Source organism: Falco peregrinus, chromosome 4 (assembly GCF_023634155.1).
Source record: "Falco peregrinus isolate bFalPer1 chromosome 4, bFalPer1.pri, whole genome shotgun sequence".
NCBI lineage: Eukaryota > Metazoa > Chordata > Aves > Falconiformes > Falconidae > Falco > Falco peregrinus.
In genome coordinates, this window is record NC_073724.1 from 121,690,936 (window position 1) to 121,706,032 (window position 15,097).

The 15,097-nt window shown below is 39.7% G+C and overlaps 1 protein-coding gene across 6 annotated transcripts in view; it reads right to left on the reverse strand.

Moving 5' to 3' along the window:
• C2CD3 (C2 domain containing 3 centriole elongation regulator) overlaps positions 1 to 15,097 on the reverse strand; it is a 52,398-nt gene that overhangs the window by 36,136 nt on the left and 1,165 nt on the right. For all 6 annotated transcript variants that reach the window (XM_055802017.1, XM_055802018.1, XM_055802016.1 and 3 more), the window contains exons 3-15: positions 14,647 to 14,804; positions 13,865 to 14,064; positions 13,217 to 13,434; positions 12,236 to 12,368; positions 10,941 to 11,069; positions 9,643 to 9,787; positions 9,067 to 9,224; positions 7,492 to 7,707; positions 6,920 to 7,032; positions 4,963 to 5,081; positions 3,853 to 3,975; positions 1,298 to 1,765; positions 397 to 548 (exon numbers count right to left, since the gene is read on the reverse strand). In XM_055802017.1, coding sequence (XP_055657992.1) covers positions 397 to 548; positions 1,298 to 1,765; positions 3,853 to 3,975; positions 4,963 to 5,081; positions 6,920 to 7,032; positions 7,492 to 7,707; positions 9,067 to 9,224; positions 9,643 to 9,787; positions 10,941 to 11,069; positions 12,236 to 12,368; positions 13,217 to 13,434; positions 13,865 to 14,064; positions 14,647 to 14,804 — 2,332 coding nt within the window. The remainder of the gene's footprint in view (positions 1 to 396; positions 549 to 1,297; positions 1,766 to 3,852; positions 3,976 to 4,962; positions 5,082 to 6,919; positions 7,033 to 7,491; positions 7,708 to 9,066; positions 9,225 to 9,642; positions 9,788 to 10,940; positions 11,070 to 12,235; positions 12,369 to 13,216; positions 13,435 to 13,864; positions 14,065 to 14,646; positions 14,805 to 15,097) is intronic.

Genomic DNA, 15,097 nt, shown 5'->3' on the forward strand with positions numbered 1-15,097 from the left:
AGCATGATCAGGAACAAAATCATTCCACCAGTCACAGTCTTGGAAAATCACCAATGGAAAGCCACACTCAATCTTCCTCTACAGTTACTTCGGTCTCTTACAGTTTTACTCCTTCATGGAACCACAACTTAAAACTGGCTCCAAACCCGATGCAGCATGGTGTCTTTATTTCTTACAGTCCACTTGTATTTCTGTATAAGGACAGTGTAACTTACCCAGATACTGCTCAGTGTAGCAAACTGCCAGAGAAAGCTGGCAGGACAAAAAATGCCTTCTGCTGTCAAGTATAATTAAGAACCCTCCCACACAAATCCCAGACACCATCCCTCACGTCTTTCCCTGAGCATCAGTTAGGATATTTCCCAACCCCATAAAATATGGAACAACGATATTTACTTGAATGAGATGTAAAACTGATGCAAAGGAAGTTTAACTAATCCTAGCAATCTGTCACAGCCAGGGCTTCCCATCTTGTTCCATGCTTCAATAATCATGACATTGTTCTTCAGCCGCTCCAGGTGTTTGGAAGTCAATGAAAAAGGCATCACCTGAAAGAGTTTAATGCAGATTTAGAATACACTGGAAACTATTTGCTAAGGATAGAGCATTCCAGTAACACCACATCGTTCCAGTTTACAGAATTGTGCTCTTTAGAAATGGAAATTAAAGATGAAATGCATACCTGCCTAACAAGTTCCAGAAAACCGGCAGGTTTGGCAAAGAGCTAGCCAGGAAAATTAATGTATTTTAGGTAAATTTTAACGTAAGATCATATGCTACCTTAAGAAACATTGCTTTTATCTTTAAATGTGTGGTTACTAAACAGATAAATCATTTCAGACAACTTTCAGATGTCTTCTGCTATGTTTTTACAATTCACTCTTTCAGCTGAAGACTAGGAAGTCTCACAAATCACTAGCTATTGTTAAAAGTAAACCAAATGCATTTGAGCATCCTGACATTCCCAACGAAAAATGTCCAGTAAAAAATTACAAACTTGTAACACTATTAAATGCCTGAAATTTTGCTGTTTGCTGGGGGAAGGCTCTGGCCCATACTAGGACAGTAACCCACACTTCTGAGCTGCTATATCAGTTGAGAAAAAAAAAAAAAAAAAAAGAACTGCATTTCAAACTGTGCAATCCAGCCAAAACAATACTGAAAATACTTCTAATATACTGGACAGAGCCAAGTAGAGAAGCTCCTACATATATAAAAGTAACTTATCTTTGAATGATGTTTGTCAGTGTGGAATAGCTCATTTCAATCAGGGTTAAACGGAAGACATGTGACTTGCCTGAGAAAAATTAAAGGCAGGCTGTGTTGTGCCCCATATGACAGCAGATCGTGTCGCCTCCTCAGTGCTGAGCAGCTTGCAGTTTAAATACACGTTACAAGAACTGTGGAGCCCACTGTCTTCAGCAACAAAATCCTTTCCATCAGGCACCATCAACAGCACATGCAGTAATAACCCATCTTCTTCAGATGCCGTTATTTGCGTCATCAGGTTACGGGCTACAGGGGTTGGTACAGCCCGCGGTGGCTGCACGATATTCACACTGGCTGCTCCTGTCTTCTGTGCCTCCTTGTAGTTGTGAAGATTCAAGCAGTGAGGGCTTTCTGCATTTACGTCCTTCCTGTTGGGCTCCTGGAATTCCAGCCGGGGACTTCTTACAGCTTGAACTGGGACTCGCTGCAGAGCCACAGCTGACCTGGCAGCGGTGCGGGTGAAGTCTTTGTTGTCGCCTGCAAGCTCTAAGGATACCTGCATTGGGCAAAGCAGAGCGGGCTAATCGAAAGATGTTCCTCATACAAAGACAAGAGACTGCAGCATAAATTCAGGTAAATGCATTGCACATTTTGTTCAAGAGCTGTGTTAGATCATCACCCAGAAGGCTTACCTTTAAACACATGCTGGTTACAAGCTACAACTGTCACTGCAAATTAAACCACATGCGATTTTATCAAACACAGCAGTAACTCAAGTGCAAAACCATATAATTACAGCTGAATAAAGGAAAAACGTAAAACCAATTGCCAAGCTGACTGAAAAATAACACCTACCCAGCCAAAGCAAAAAGTACTGTGACAAAGTATCACAACTGTCATTTGCTCCACTCTGCTACAGCATGGGCTGCTTAAGAAAAATTATGAAAAACGAAATGTTTCTCTCCAAATGTTTTCTTTCACTGCTCTTTCACTTTTACATTCTCTCCTGATTTTAGCTGTCCCTAACTCCTCTCCCTTCTGTGGGCTCCTTTTTCTCTCCACTGGTCTACATATTCCACTGCATTTGTCTTTTTTTTTTTCCGAGACTGGCTTTTTTGGGTTTTGTTTTGTTTTTTAACACTGTCCTATGTTTGAATTGCCTCTTCACATTGTCAAGATTTGCAAGAGAAATAGTCAGATTGGTATGAATGAAAATGTGTGTGTGAAAGCAATGAAAGAAACACCAGAATCAAGGTTAAAGGAATTGCAAGTGTTAATTTGCAAGTGTTAATTTCTACAGAGCATCACAGATCTGCTGGATTCATTCACATGATGAGACAGCAAGAAGGGGAGAACAAACTGAAGCCCAGAAGATAAGGTAGCAGGATAAAGAAAAGGACTGGAGCCACAAAATGCCCAAATAAGGAAAACGAAATTTAGGCTCAAGAATTTTGCCTACGACTTAGGAGGGACAAGATACTGCAGCAAAAAATGCCAAATGGTATCTCCTCCTAAAGTGTATGAAGAACAACATGTCCAAAGATGAGAAGTTCAAGGGCATCTGTCAGAAAGAACCCAAGAAATGCAAAGTGGACTCAATAGCCGACATCCCTTTTCCTCCATGCCCTGGCCAGAACAGCTGGCCCCACATATACTGTGGGTAGGCAGGTATTACATTGAGCAAGTGAAACCTAGCAGACAGGGCAACCAAAATCACTTTTCTTTAATATTAGCTTCCCCTTCCATCAGCTCTTACCTCAAACTTTGGTTCATTAATTCCCCACAACACCTCCTTCCACTTTTCTCCTCTCACACCCTGTTCCACTGCATTCTCTCCCGCAGAACACACCATTTCTCCTCCCTGCCTTCAATTAACTTCTCCCACACCTAACCTCTACATTTTACGTTTCAGCCTTCTGCAGCTCCTTTACTGGCAGCTTCTCCACCATAAGTTTCCCATCCCCTGTGACAGAGGACATGGCTCATGCTGTGAACTACAAAGTGACAGAAGCAATCTGTGCTGACATTCCCCAGGAATAATATAGGAGCTCCGAATGTAAAATTCCCAAATACTCTCTTAACCCTTCCCTTGGTAATCTAGAGAGCTGTTTATCCTCAGAACTGCCAAATCTCTCAAATGTGCTGTGCAGGACCATTAATCCTCCTCAATTAAATGTTGAGCATGCTGGTAGAAACTTTGGCTGGAGAAGAGAACTCCTGAAGTGACCGTGTGGTACCAATGACAGGGAGCATCAGGCCTCTGTGGCAGGAGAGAACTCAGCTCATGGGTGGAGCAGAAGCCAAAGCTCCCAGCTTGAACATGTGCCACTCAACTGGCTTGTAGAGTGATTTCTGTATCCAAGCCTTAGCTTATTGACTCTCATTTTACCCTGCAGCCAGGGGAACATCACACAGCAAGATCCTAAAGACATGCAGGAGGTTCAAAATATTTCTCCAAAACCCTAAGGAAAAAAAAAGGTTCACGTTATCTTGTATTGGTCTTAAGAAACCTCCGTATCTGAGACCTGGCAAATTAAAACAGAGGAAAGAAAGAGGAGGGAAAATTTCAAAAAGAAGGAACATGCAGCCAAAATTAGTAATGACAGGTTGTTTAACTCGAAGTCTATATGGTAAAACACATACCTTTAGCGGTCCAACTTGTGTCTGATCTCCCTCTTTTCCCACAGGTATCTCGCAGCTGACAGTGAGCAACTCAGACTGAATAACCTTGCGTAACTGAAGCGCTGCTGAGCCAATGGCCACTGGCTGAGGGCAGAAAAAGAAACCATTTTGCAAGATTTCTGCAAGGTTGAAAGAACTAAGGGCGGGCATGTTGTGAAATGAAAGCCTTCTGGGAAGCCATGGCCAGCCACTCACCCTACTACTCCTATACCGTTAGTTGTACCTATAGGAATTTATAGGAAAGTTTCCCTTAGTTCTAATTTCAAGTCTAGGACAACAGTAAGGAAAATTACCCCAGTACCTACTGTAAACAGTTCCAGATTAATGCAAAAAAGAACATCTCAAATCCTAGTAACTGAACAAAAATTCCATACTTAAAGACACAATTTATTCACCCACCAAATCTCCTATTAGAACAGATGGGCAGATATTCTTGGTGTTGATTAAAACAAAACACGAGCTAACACCTCTCACTGTCCTCATCACATGCAGATGATTATGCAAATATTTTTTGCAAAAATATACTTTTTAAAAAAAATTTTTTTTTTTTTTTTTTACACTCATGCACCTACCCCCCAAATCCAAATGCACAAGTTGTACCGGTTTCTCACACCTCGTGTTGTTCTCCTTACCCTGGGCAGAGTAGTGGTATCAAATGCATCTACGTTAACTCATTCTATATTGCTAAATGAGCTGTGTTCTTATTGAAGACTAATGTTTGTAACTGATCCGATATGCTTACATAGTAAGAGATCAGTTTGGAAGAGGAGGGAAGGACAATTTTTTTTGCCTGTCAGTCTTGAACTCATAAAATCATTTAGTTGGGTGACCAGATTGAACAGCAATTAGCTCAACTTATAGTATCTGCACGTAATGTCATTTCCCTTGATAATATCCAGCAACGGTCAACTAAGCCGCCCAGTCAGGCCACGCTGTTTTGCCTCTGATGGATGAGGTGGCAGCAATCTCAATGAAGCATTGCAGAAGACTTTGAAAAGCCACTGCTGTCTGTGTAAGTATTGGAGGAAACAGAAATGCAAAGAACTTCTATAAACAACTTCTAATAAGTACCTTTTTCTGTGTGCTTTTTCTCATGTAGATTTTAAAAGCGAGGTCAGAGCTCCACCAGTGCTCTATCATTGTTCCACTAAAACGGACAGGGAACACAAACCGCTGCTGAAATTTCACCACTGCAAGGAAGACAGAGACTTGTGAGGTCTTAGCTGTATCCAGAGCTAACCTGTCTTTTGAGCCCGATCAGGAACAGAGAAATCCTCAGTCTCTGCAGAGAACGTGCAGGGCGAGTAGACACGGGAAGTTCAGAAGGTATGAGGAGAAAGTGATGCACTTCTGAGGAGGATGGAAAAGCACACAGCAAGCATTTGTACATCTGCCAGAATCACAGATCCAGCAAGGCTGGGAGCTGAAGGGGGAAGAGCTGTTGCTGGAAACCTCAACAAGAATCTCTCAAGGATTCAACCTAATAAACTATATCACAACTCTGTAGGTAATTCGCTACTTTGTTTTGGTTGCTCACAAGAGCAAAAAATCTTCCAAATTAACTGAATATAAATAAACTTTCCTGTGGAGATTCCTCTGTTACATGCACAATCATTTAATTCTGCATTACTTAACACCAAGCCCAAAGTAAACTGTTCTTCGCTTTCCAAGGCCAGAAAACAGCAGGCAGGCAGTACCACAAGCATCTAAATAATAACAGCATCTAAAGGCTGCAGTGGATTCAAAGTCTGTCATCCTAGAATGCAGTAAGACTTTCCATTCTTCAGTGGGAGAATATATATTTCTATATATGTTCTGTGGGAGATCAATATATTTCAAGACATATCTTGAGAGAGTCAAAGCTGAGCTGCAAGAGTAATCACAAGTTCAGGAGAAAAATGGCATCTGCAAGAAAAGACTGAACGAATTGGTGTTTACTCTAGAAAAGAGTAGTACAGCAGCAATGTTGAAGTAGTACACTTTCCTTGTTCACAATGGATAAAGTAAGTATTCCTGTGATGACAGAAAACTCAGGTTAGACATAAGAAAACTTTTCTAACAGGAAACACAGTGCTTCTACAGCTTGCCTAGGATGCCTACGGAATTATTCCCATTGGGCATCTTTAATAAATCGGATAAACAGCTCTCAGGAAAGATAACAGTACAGTGGACTGACTTGACGGCTTCTTCAAATTATTTTCAGCCCTACCTATTTTTCTGGGTTCCAAAGAGCTGGAGCTTAATCTCACAAGACGAAATCCAGGAGGCTGTATTATTTTTGCATTACAAAGAGCTAAGGTTAGGTAGAGTTAGATGGTTTTTTCTGGACACAAATGGAGAATATAAAAGAGAACTCAAAATTACTCCCAGATCTTTCAAGTGCCACCCAGAAAGATGCAAAGCCAATGAATGACCATATGGGAAAGGCTTTTGAAAGTCACCCTGGATTTCCAGTTTCTGGGAAGACTGGGCAGAGAGGACCTTGCTCATACAGCATTGTCTGCTCACTGAGGAGAGAAACATAGCATGAATTGCCCTCAGGGATACAAACACTGGTGACTCTCAGGAAAGAGATTTATGTCTACTGCTTTGAGCATGGGACTCAAGATCTCTTGGATCCAGCAGATTCTCTGAGCTCTTGCAGATGTTAAATGACACATTTCAGCATCTGAAAAAATTATTTGTTTGAGATATAAGTATCTCTGATATTTCTAAAAGTACTTTATCATCCTCATGCTATTGCAGAAAGGATATTGGTTTTACGTTGAAGTGAAGGAATGGGCTTACTGACCTGCTATTCTGTCCCTAAGAAAAGAACTTTTCAGCAAAAAAAAAAATTAAAATAATCATTTGGCTTCCTTCTTCCTCAGACAAGCATTCCACTACCTGCAGCGCAGCAGAGGTGCCACTAATCATACCATATTTTTCAGGCAGCAAAGAAAACACATAGGAAACACTATTACATAATTTCTAAGAGATGAAGGAGTCAACAAAACTAAATACAAGGGGGAGAAATTAATGCTCTTACCATCACCTGTGATTTTACTTGAAGCTATTCGAGTTACTTCTGTTGTTATGGAGACCTGTCCTTTTTCATCCTTGGAGGCTCCCACAGGAAAGTGGTACTCAACAAAGAAGGTACTATGAATAAAAAAGTGAATGCATGATCACAAACCATCAAAAATCTCATGTACATAATGAAACCAAACATACCATGCAAGTTTCATAGTCACAATTTCTTATTTTTTTAGAATAACTGAACTATCTATTTTATGAATCCCTTCTATACATTACGCATATGTCAGATTCTCCTCAAAAAGATAAACCCTTTTGTTTTCAATGTACTGCCATGCACAAAGCACATTTATACCTCCCCCAAATTCCCAGAAAAAGCACAACCTGAAGTAAACCCGCATCAGGATAAATTATTTGCATCTCTAACTTTTAGAAATTATGGTATACAATTTCCTGTGAGGAGCAGAGAAATGGAAAGACCTCAGAAGCCTGGAGAAGTTATGTAAACAGGACTATACAACAGAACTCAGAGAAATCTACCTTGAAGGCACAAGTAACAAGCTGGTGAGAAACAATCCCCCTTACCACTTATTAACTGAGGCAGGCCTTGGAGGCTTCCCCATTAAACCTTTCTTTCTTGGTGTGATCTGGATGGTCTCAGGAGGGATTTTCAAGCTTTCAATGATGACTCTGGCTAGGTGTATTCGCTCCAGTAATGCCAACCTGTCTGCACTCAAGGATGTGACATGAGCTTCTTCTGTGTGACCTTCTGCAGGAGCAAGTAGTCTAGTAGGAGAGCAGCTGAAGAGATAAAACTGAGAATCAGGACTACATAAAGATGGCCAGAGGGCTGGAGCCCCTCTGCTATGGAGACAGGCTGGGAGAGCTGGGGCTGTGCAGCCTGGGGAGGAGAAGGCTGCGGGGAGACCTTAGAGCAGCTCCCAGTGCCTGGAGGGGCCGACAGGAAAGCTGGGGAGGGGCTTTGGGCAAGGGCAGGGAGTGGTGGGACAGGGGGGAATGGCTTGAAGCTGAAGGAGGTACATAATTGGGAAAAAAAGAAAGTGCACATTCCACACTTGGAGTTTTGAAAAAATCTTATGTCTTCTAACTCTTCAAAAAGAAAAGCTTTGTTTAATGTCATATACCAAAGAAAGGGAGATGACAGAGTCATACACATGGACAAGTCAGTGCTGCAGAGGAAGAGCAACAGGATTTTTGCCATAATTTAAAATCTCACTTGCACTTTATTTTTAAGACTTGACTTGCAAATGTTTTTTTGTCCGTACCTCTGGAGATATGATTTTTACTTGAATGTAAAAACCGCAGCATTTGTAAGAAAAGGTTCAGAAATAATTGTTTGGAGCTGAATTAGGAAAAAAAAAATCCCAAGACCTTAATACTAACTGACATTGTACAAGTAAAGCTTTATAACTGGATATTTAGGGACACTGTTGTACTGGTTCAGGACTAATGTAAAAAAGGGAATAAAATTTAGATGATGTCAAAACAAAAGTTTATTTACTACAGCTACAGGAGAGAACACAAACCAGCAGAGAAACAGACTCTGCTGATGTCAACTCTGTCCCTGTCAAGCAGATAGAAATTTTATACACAGAGACATTGTGCAAAGGCAGATAATAGGGTGTGAGTTATTTTGTATGTGTTACATACACAAAGTCACAGAACTGCACAGAGCTTTTTTCAGCATGGGGACTAATCTATCATGAAGGTTACACAGTGATTATTGTTTCAGGAGGCAGGGCGAGAGTTCAGTTGAGAGGCCAGCTCAGGCCTTAGTGTTTCTCCGTCCACAGTTCAAAATGTTATTACTAGGCCTATTGCATTTTGGTCAAACTCATGTTTTTAACTAATTGCATCTTAATCTTTAACAACATATAGCAATTCCTAGGTGATGCTGATGCTCCATCAGTCCCAGTGATGCTATGAAAATTCCCCACCAAAATAGTTCAGTGAATTGTGTGATAATGATGGAGTGTGATAATAATCATAGAATCACAGGATGGTTTGGGTTGGAAGGGACCTTAAAAGTCATCTAGTTCCAACACTCCTGCCATGGCCAGCGACATACTGCGCTTCTTGCTAATACTAACTTACAACGAACAAGATGCTACAAAACAAGACACAAATGTAACTGTTTACCGGGGTTTAATCCTCGTCGCCTTCTGATCCTGATCAAACGCATTAGAATCCTGTGGATTCACTGGATCAGCCTTCTTAACAGTTTCTGTTTTGGTTACTTTTTTGGAGGAGTTAACATCATCATCAGTGAGGAAATCACTTAAACTGGAATCAGATTTCTGAAACAGGAATAATGTACATAAAATAAGAAGTCAACTACCATTGTCAACAAAGATACATAATGGTTACGATAAAGAAAAAGAAAAAACAATTTGTGGGTTGCATAATTTGAAACAACTAAAATCCTACCAAAAATTTTCAGAGGTTTAAATAAAAGTCTTCATGGGTAGCCTCAATCCTAGCGATTTCCAAACTCAATGCTTGACTCTGCAGTCTCAAATAATATTGTTAAAAGAATACTATTAAAGAAAACTAATTTTAAGCAATGTTCTCACAAGCTTCTGTATGATATTTAATGCTTATTAAGCCTTACTAATACTGAAATTTGTAGTCTTTTTTTTTATTTAAATGCAGATTTCTGGTTTTCTTCACTTTAGGAACAACATATTAAGCGCCTTCCTTTTGATCTCCACTTACAGGAAGGGTGTAAAAAAGACTCTCCAGAAGACTCTGGTCGTAATGGGGATCATTGAGTTCACTGTCATACACCTCACTCCCAAAAGAAAGAGAATCCAAAAGGGAACCTGTCCGATCCCAGAAATGCACAGGAGATAAATCAGCACTGTGGACACAACAGAAAGAAATGTAACTTAGTGTTGCAAGTTCTGCAGTCAATTTCTTACCAATTCTGACAACGCTGTCTATTCTGTACTGGATTTATGCTATATTAGCTCCATATACAGCCAAACTGTGCTTATACAGCACTGGGCTCAACCTACTACGTGTCTGCGGCCCATCCCGACGGGTTATCTTGTGATAACATCTCTGTGAAAAAAGTGCATGTGAAAATATATCCATATAATTGCAAAATAGTTTGTTGGAAGGGATCTCTGGCGATCATTTAGTCCAACCCCTGCTGAAAACTAGAAGATGCAAATAAGAAAAGTCTCCAGTCGGATTCTAAATATCTCCAAAGCTGGAGATTCCACAGCCTCTCTGGGCAACCTGTTCCAGTGCTTCATGACTCCAATCATAAAATACATCTATTAAGATCTACCTACAATTCTTATCCATAAGCACTTTGTAACTTTTGGAATGCTTTAAGATACCAGTAATACTTAAGGACAGTTTAATATAATATAAATTCAAGCTATATCCGAGTAGGTAAATACAAGTATCTTTAGAACATGGTTGGAACAAGTTGGGTTTTGTTTAAGGGTCTTCTACCTGTGCTCTGAGTTCAAAACCATTTTATGATCTGCAAATACTTCAGTGTTATCCAGTAATAAACCACAGGGCACAAGGCATACGGACTGAAATTTTAAACCATATCTGACATGGAAGCTGTATGCCTCCTACCCCTGATTTGGACACAATGTAAGCATCACATAAAATGAGAGAAAAAGGTCAATTTAATATTTGGAGAAAGATCTCTCTACTTTTAATTTACAAGCTGCAAGTTCTTCAAAGAAACACTATTTGGTTTATGCACTTCTTAGCATTTTAGGGCACAACAGTTACAACTATTAATTTTATCAAAGATCGTGGTTAATCCTTCTGACATCACTTTTACATCAAAGGACTCCGAGCTATCCAGGTTGTCATGCATTAAAGTTGAGTACAAGCAGAGGTATAGAACATCTCCATCACTTGCACGTATGGTTCACTAGTTACACTTCCAGAAATGTGGAGAACTTGGAGTCAAGAGACATTTTTCAGTATAAAGTGGTCAAATAAGGACAATTTTGCCGTAATCTCCAGTGCATTACACTCACCTGCCCAACAGTAACTGTATTGCTCTCTCTTCAGAGTTAAGGTCAAATTGCTGACCTGAAACTTCAGATGCAAAGAGATGGGGATCTTCAGGAGCTGGCACAAAATATGTGTTCAAGCCTTTTGGGCTCCTGGATAACAGTGATTGCAGCAGAGAGAGCAGTAAAAGGAAAAATAAAAATATTAAGGCATGTTCAAGATTAATCCATCATGGATAAAAATCAAAGGTCATGCACAGCCTTCTCCAGTTTGTAGCCTAATCTCTAGATATGCAAAAACTTTTTGTAACCCTGCAGTCTGCTGCAAGTCACATCCAAAATCTCATACTTCGCAATGTGTCATAGAATCACTGAAACATTTAGCTTGGAAAAAACCTTTAAGATCATCAAGTCCAACTGTAAAGGTTGGCCCAATCTTGCAAGTTAAGCACAGCTGCTGCAAACAAGAAGAGGGCCTGAGAAAACCAAGCAAGATGTTTATAAATGATGTTCTATCAATTTTTCCTGGAAAGTCCAAAGTCATCTACTTTTAAACAGATCAGAATAGTTTGAGGAGAAATAATTTAAATTCTGTTTGCAATAGCATCACTGACTGTCAAAGACAATGACATTATTTTCTGGCTTATAGTGGAACAAAAGGTAATATTCATATTTCCCAAAAAAACAGAAATGAAGTTTCTCCTGTAAAAAACATGCATATCTCTTAACGTTTCTAAATTTCAGTTTCACTGAATTGAGAATATTTACTAAACCTAGTACTAAACAAAGGTGGAGTTAGAAGCTGAAAAGGCTCAAACACTTATTTTTTTTTAATCTGGTAAGAAAGATCATATGGAAGAAGATAACGACTACTAATTCTGAGAACACAGTTACAGATGCAAATTTTCATGGGTATTTGGCACCAACAGATGCAAAGTAGAATATGCAAAAGTACTCAATTTATGTCACTAATTTCTTTAAAAACCTGTTCTCTGTGATGAAGTACCATATAATTTGCTATGTTCCTTGCATTACTTATTCCTTATCAACATTTAGTATTTCTATATCAAATAATTCTGTAATCAATACAAATATACTGCAAAACAAAACTAAAATCAATTACTTAAATTAAGGCTTACTACATGATGATTAAAATCAACTCACAAAATTTAGGCTTTTATACACAAGTAGAAATTAATTTCCTATTTGAATGAGAATCCTAAATTACATCACGTGAATCTCAGTATTTCAAGGTTCCTGATAAGGTCTCAAAATTTACGGTTTGAAACTTAATCTCACTTTCCCCTTTCCACACTCACTTTGCTGGTGCTTTGAGATTGTCTCTCTCTATAGAAGAAGGCACTTTATTCAGTTCAATCTCCATGTCCGGACTAGACTTCATTGCAGAAACCACCATGGCATCACGGAGTTTATTGCCTTGATCCAAAAGAGCTGAGAAGTAAGCAGAAGGATTAAAACTCAGCATTCAAATGCAATTTAAAAGCAATGTGTAAACACAACAAATGTGCCAGCTACAGTCAAGAAACTTCTGTTTTCTGCTGTTACGAAAAGATCTTGACATACTGGAGATGAAGTGTGTGCTATACATCATAACAGATAGCACAGCCAAAAGTGAGAGCAATCCTCTATCAGTCTCCCGCTCAGAGCCGCACAAATAACTCATCTGTGCACACCGAATCAGGCACTAAGGGGCATTATTAAGATGCAGCAGCAAGATTAATTTACAGAGTAGCCTGTCACCTTAGGATATCTCAACAGATATCTAATTTTAGGTCTGTAAATATAAAAAATAACTCTAAAGACAACACCTAAGGAAACGTGCCCTAATTTGATGATCATTTGAATCCGGTCCAAGTGGATGCTAACAGGCACGTGGTGGAAAATAAACCATTTTCCATCTGAAAATGCTAAGGGCATAGAAACCCTCCTAAGAGTTTTTTCAATATGACTGGCACCATTGATGGCCACCTCAGAGTGCATGTCAGTGATGAAACAGCCTGTGAAAGTGAGCTTCCTTTTCTTTTACCCCTCCAGGTCAGAGCTCAGGCATGCCAGGACAGCACATCTTGCCTGATCTGGATAGTGAAGCCACCTTCCAACAAGACTGAACCAGTAGTTTTTAAGTGAAGACTTCTTTGTTGTAATTTTCTGTTTGAAATAATACAGGGAGAATGTGTAAAGTATCACTTCCTTAAGCCTTTGTCTCTGGATAAGCACCTGAAATATTATCAAGAGCTATTTGTTGTGAAAGCTAAAGATGGTGCCAATTGTATACAAACCTGAAAGCAAGTCTTTTGTAGCTGGGTTATGCAAAGAAAGCACCCGCGTGTTCGTCCTATCCAGCGCTTCAGGATCAGTGCTGGTGAGAAACGACACTTGCTGATTTGAAGGATTCACTTGCAAACGTTCATCTGGTAAAATCAGACGGTGATGAGAAGTAGAAAAAGCATCCTTCATGTTTTCACAGTTCTCTTGAAAGACCAAACGGTCCTCTCCTCTATTGAAAAATGAAACGTTATTTCAGTAACAACTAAAGTGGATCGGTAAAGGGATTCAAACCTCTTCAAATTCTTCCTAGCACTGCAGCTGCCCACCTCAGTACACACTCCAAAAAGAAATGCAACACATTATTTTAATGACTCCTCATCTCCCACTTACACCATCAGAGAGACAGATTCAAGCTGCAAGTACAAGATTTGTGGCATCTCTTGTGTCAACTAGCATAGCTTGAACTAAGTCAGTGTAGGATGCAAATTTATGAGGAGTTGTCCCTGGAAGCTCTGAAATGCTGAATGTTCTTCTGGATTTCATACAAAATGCACATTCAAAAAGATCAAGTAATCCATAACTCACAAGTGTATAGCCATTAATTAAGAGTGTGCAGCTGCAAAATAAACTAGAATTTTGTTATGGGGGAAAAAAGATACCTGGGAGCTGTGGCTCTGCTATCATTAACAGACTCTTGGTCAGCAATAGTCACCCGTGTTTGCCTGGACTGCTGTGATGGAGCAGGAAACTGGGGCTTGCTGCTTCCCTGAGCAGGAGCGGTATCTAAACTCGCATCTGTGGTTGGGATAGAGCTGCTGGTGTCATACAGCTCTGGCAGAGGTTCTAAAACCAGTGAGACCTGAAGGACAAAATGTGAAAAGTCTTAGTTAAGTGCCACACATACTGTATTCAACTTTACTTGTCATGCTATGGAAAACCACTGCTTTTCTACACAAAGTAATATTTAGATTTTATGACATAACGTCATAAAACTCTCACATATTTACTACCACTTATTTCACATTCCATGTTTTTCAAATCACAGGCAACTGTCTTTCAGCATAAATTGTCCAGAGCTGAGGCTGTAAAACACCACCTTCTTAGTCCCAGATTTCAAAATCTTCTACAATTTCAGCCCAGTGAGGCTCTCGAGAAGCGTTAGAACCGAGTATCCGTTTTTAAATACGCTGTTAAAACTCACTCTCAGCCCAGAGACTACAAATTTTCTTTATCAAGTTGAACTACCAATGCCACACATCCTTCTAAACAAAAAAAGAGTCATCACCTTCGGTATTCATTTTTCATTTGATAACTTAGCTCACTAATGCCTTGGACAGAGACCAGGTCTGCAGTGTACCTAGTAAAGCTTGATCCTGGCACTTGATTATCCTGCTATTACAGCAATACAATTTATAATAAAGAGCAAAGACAGAAGGACTACCTGCAGCTCTCCTAGTTTATCAGATGTTGGTGAAACTATTGTAAAAAAACCATTGATTGGATGGCTGGGAGACAGTTGGGACAATCTGGTGATTTCCACTCTGCCAATAGGAAGATGGTCACGTTTGCTCATTACCTCCAGGACAAGCACACCCATATCTGCAAAAATTAGGAATGGCTTCGTTGCAGTCTCACACAACATAGTCACAATTAAACACAATTAAAACATTTCTGTTAAAATGACAGAGATGCTAGAGGTTAACATAATGTCATATCATGAAATTATGATAATGAAGCAGCAGGTAAGGAAGTGTTACACTGATAATAAATTATGATAAGTAAGTACAAGATTACCATAAAAAGGACTACTTATGATAGGACAAGGGGTAATGGTTTTAAATTGACAGAGGATAGGTTTAGGTTGGACATGAGGAAGAAACCCTTCCCCGTGA